The sequence below is a fragment of the Chelonoidis abingdonii genome, chromosome 3 (assembly GCF_003597395.2).
Source record: "Chelonoidis abingdonii isolate Lonesome George chromosome 3, CheloAbing_2.0, whole genome shotgun sequence".
NCBI classification, from domain to species: Eukaryota; Metazoa; Chordata; order Testudines; family Testudinidae; genus Chelonoidis; species Chelonoidis abingdonii.
The window spans coordinates 217,557,499-217,558,843 of NC_133771.1; the positions used below are offsets into that span (position 1 = coordinate 217,557,499).

A 1,345-nucleotide genomic window follows, 5' to 3' on the forward strand; every position below is an offset into this window, starting at 1 on the left:
GAGCCCCGAGCCCGAGCCCGAGCCCCGGCCCCGCGTTACCTGGCGGCCCCGCTCGCTGGCCGGGCCGCGCCGCGTCCCCTTCCGCCATCTTGTCCGGGTTTAAAATTAACTCCGCGTGACGTCAAACGCCGCCGCGAGACCTTTATCAGCCGGCAGCGCGCGGCGCCGCCAATCCCGCCCCGGCGCATGCCCGGCAACAGCTCCTCAGGCTCCGCCCCTTCACGGCTGGCGCCCCCGAGCCCGCGGGGTCCCAGCGCCGCCTCTTTACCCGCCCGCCCTGGCGCCTGGGTGCCGGCGCTGCAGGGTCCTAGCATCTCTTGGGTTACCCTCCCCCAGCGAGGGTTGCCAACCCTCCAGGATTGGCCTGGAGTCTCCATGAATTAAAGATTCATTTTTAATTAAAAATTATGTCGTGATGAACTCACCAGAGATACATCCAACTAAAATTGGCATCCCTGCCCCAGCTGCAGGATCCCAAGCGGCCAGGGCCTAGCGCCCCCGTGGAGTCACCCCTGCCAGGACCCCCTGGAGTCACCCTACCCACCTCCCCTGGCATCATCCCACAAGAACACTCTGAGTCTCCCCACCTGGAGTCACCTGCGCGCGCACACACACCGGAGTCACTACCCAGCCCCCCAGAATCACCCCCACCCAACCCCTGCTGGAGTCATCCACCCATCCCCCCAATTCACCCCTGCCCGCCCCTGATGCCTGCTCTCCAAAGTCACCCCTGCCCAACCCCGGAAAGTCCTTCTCCCCAGAGTCACCCCTGTATAAGCAGAATGAAATGGGAGTGGGTGAGGCCCAAGCAAACTGGGGCCCCAAATCTTCCTTGCTGGGTTGCCAGATCATCACCTGGTGTGGCTGCAGTCGCTCATCCCAGCTGATGTATCATACCAAGGTTGGGCTGCAGGACATGCTGCCTCCTGGCTACACTATTTCCCTGTGTGGCCTTGGGAAAAGTCACTGATCACTCTCTGTTGAATGGGGAGAATAATTCTGACCTACTGCACAGTGAAGCTCCTGGGAGGGAAGGTGCTCTGGAGATACCAAAGAGTGTCCTCAGGATGGTGTTGGAGAGGGGAAGACGGGTGGAATCAGAATAACACCTCTCACTGTCTCATCTGTGACACGTCACCCACGAAGCAGCCCAGAACATGGCATTTATACCACTGGATTCACGCACCACTGCTGCAGCTGGCAGGCATTGCTGAAGATGTATCTGCGCTAGCTTAGGGAGCACAGAAAGGAGGTTCAATGTCCCAGTGGGGGTTGTCACCAGTGGGGGGAAAGGTTAGGGGCTCTTTAGAGTAATTGAGAGTCACTGTTGAGACAGAAGCAGGCA

At 60.0% G+C, this 1,345-nt stretch overlaps 1 protein-coding gene across 2 annotated transcripts in view; it reads right to left on the bottom strand.

Moving 5' to 3' along the window:
• The window catches only part of ATL2 (atlastin GTPase 2), a 55,803-nt gene extending 55,599 nt beyond the window's left edge, over positions 1 to 204 (bottom strand). For both annotated transcript variants that reach the window (XM_032779212.2, XM_032779211.2), the window contains exon 1: positions 40 to 204. In XM_032779212.2, coding sequence (XP_032635103.1) covers positions 40 to 88 — 49 coding nt within the window. In that variant the 5' untranslated portion in view covers positions 89 to 204. The remainder of the gene's footprint in view (positions 1 to 39) is intronic.
• Between the last annotated feature and the right edge of the window lie 1,141 nt (positions 205 to 1,345).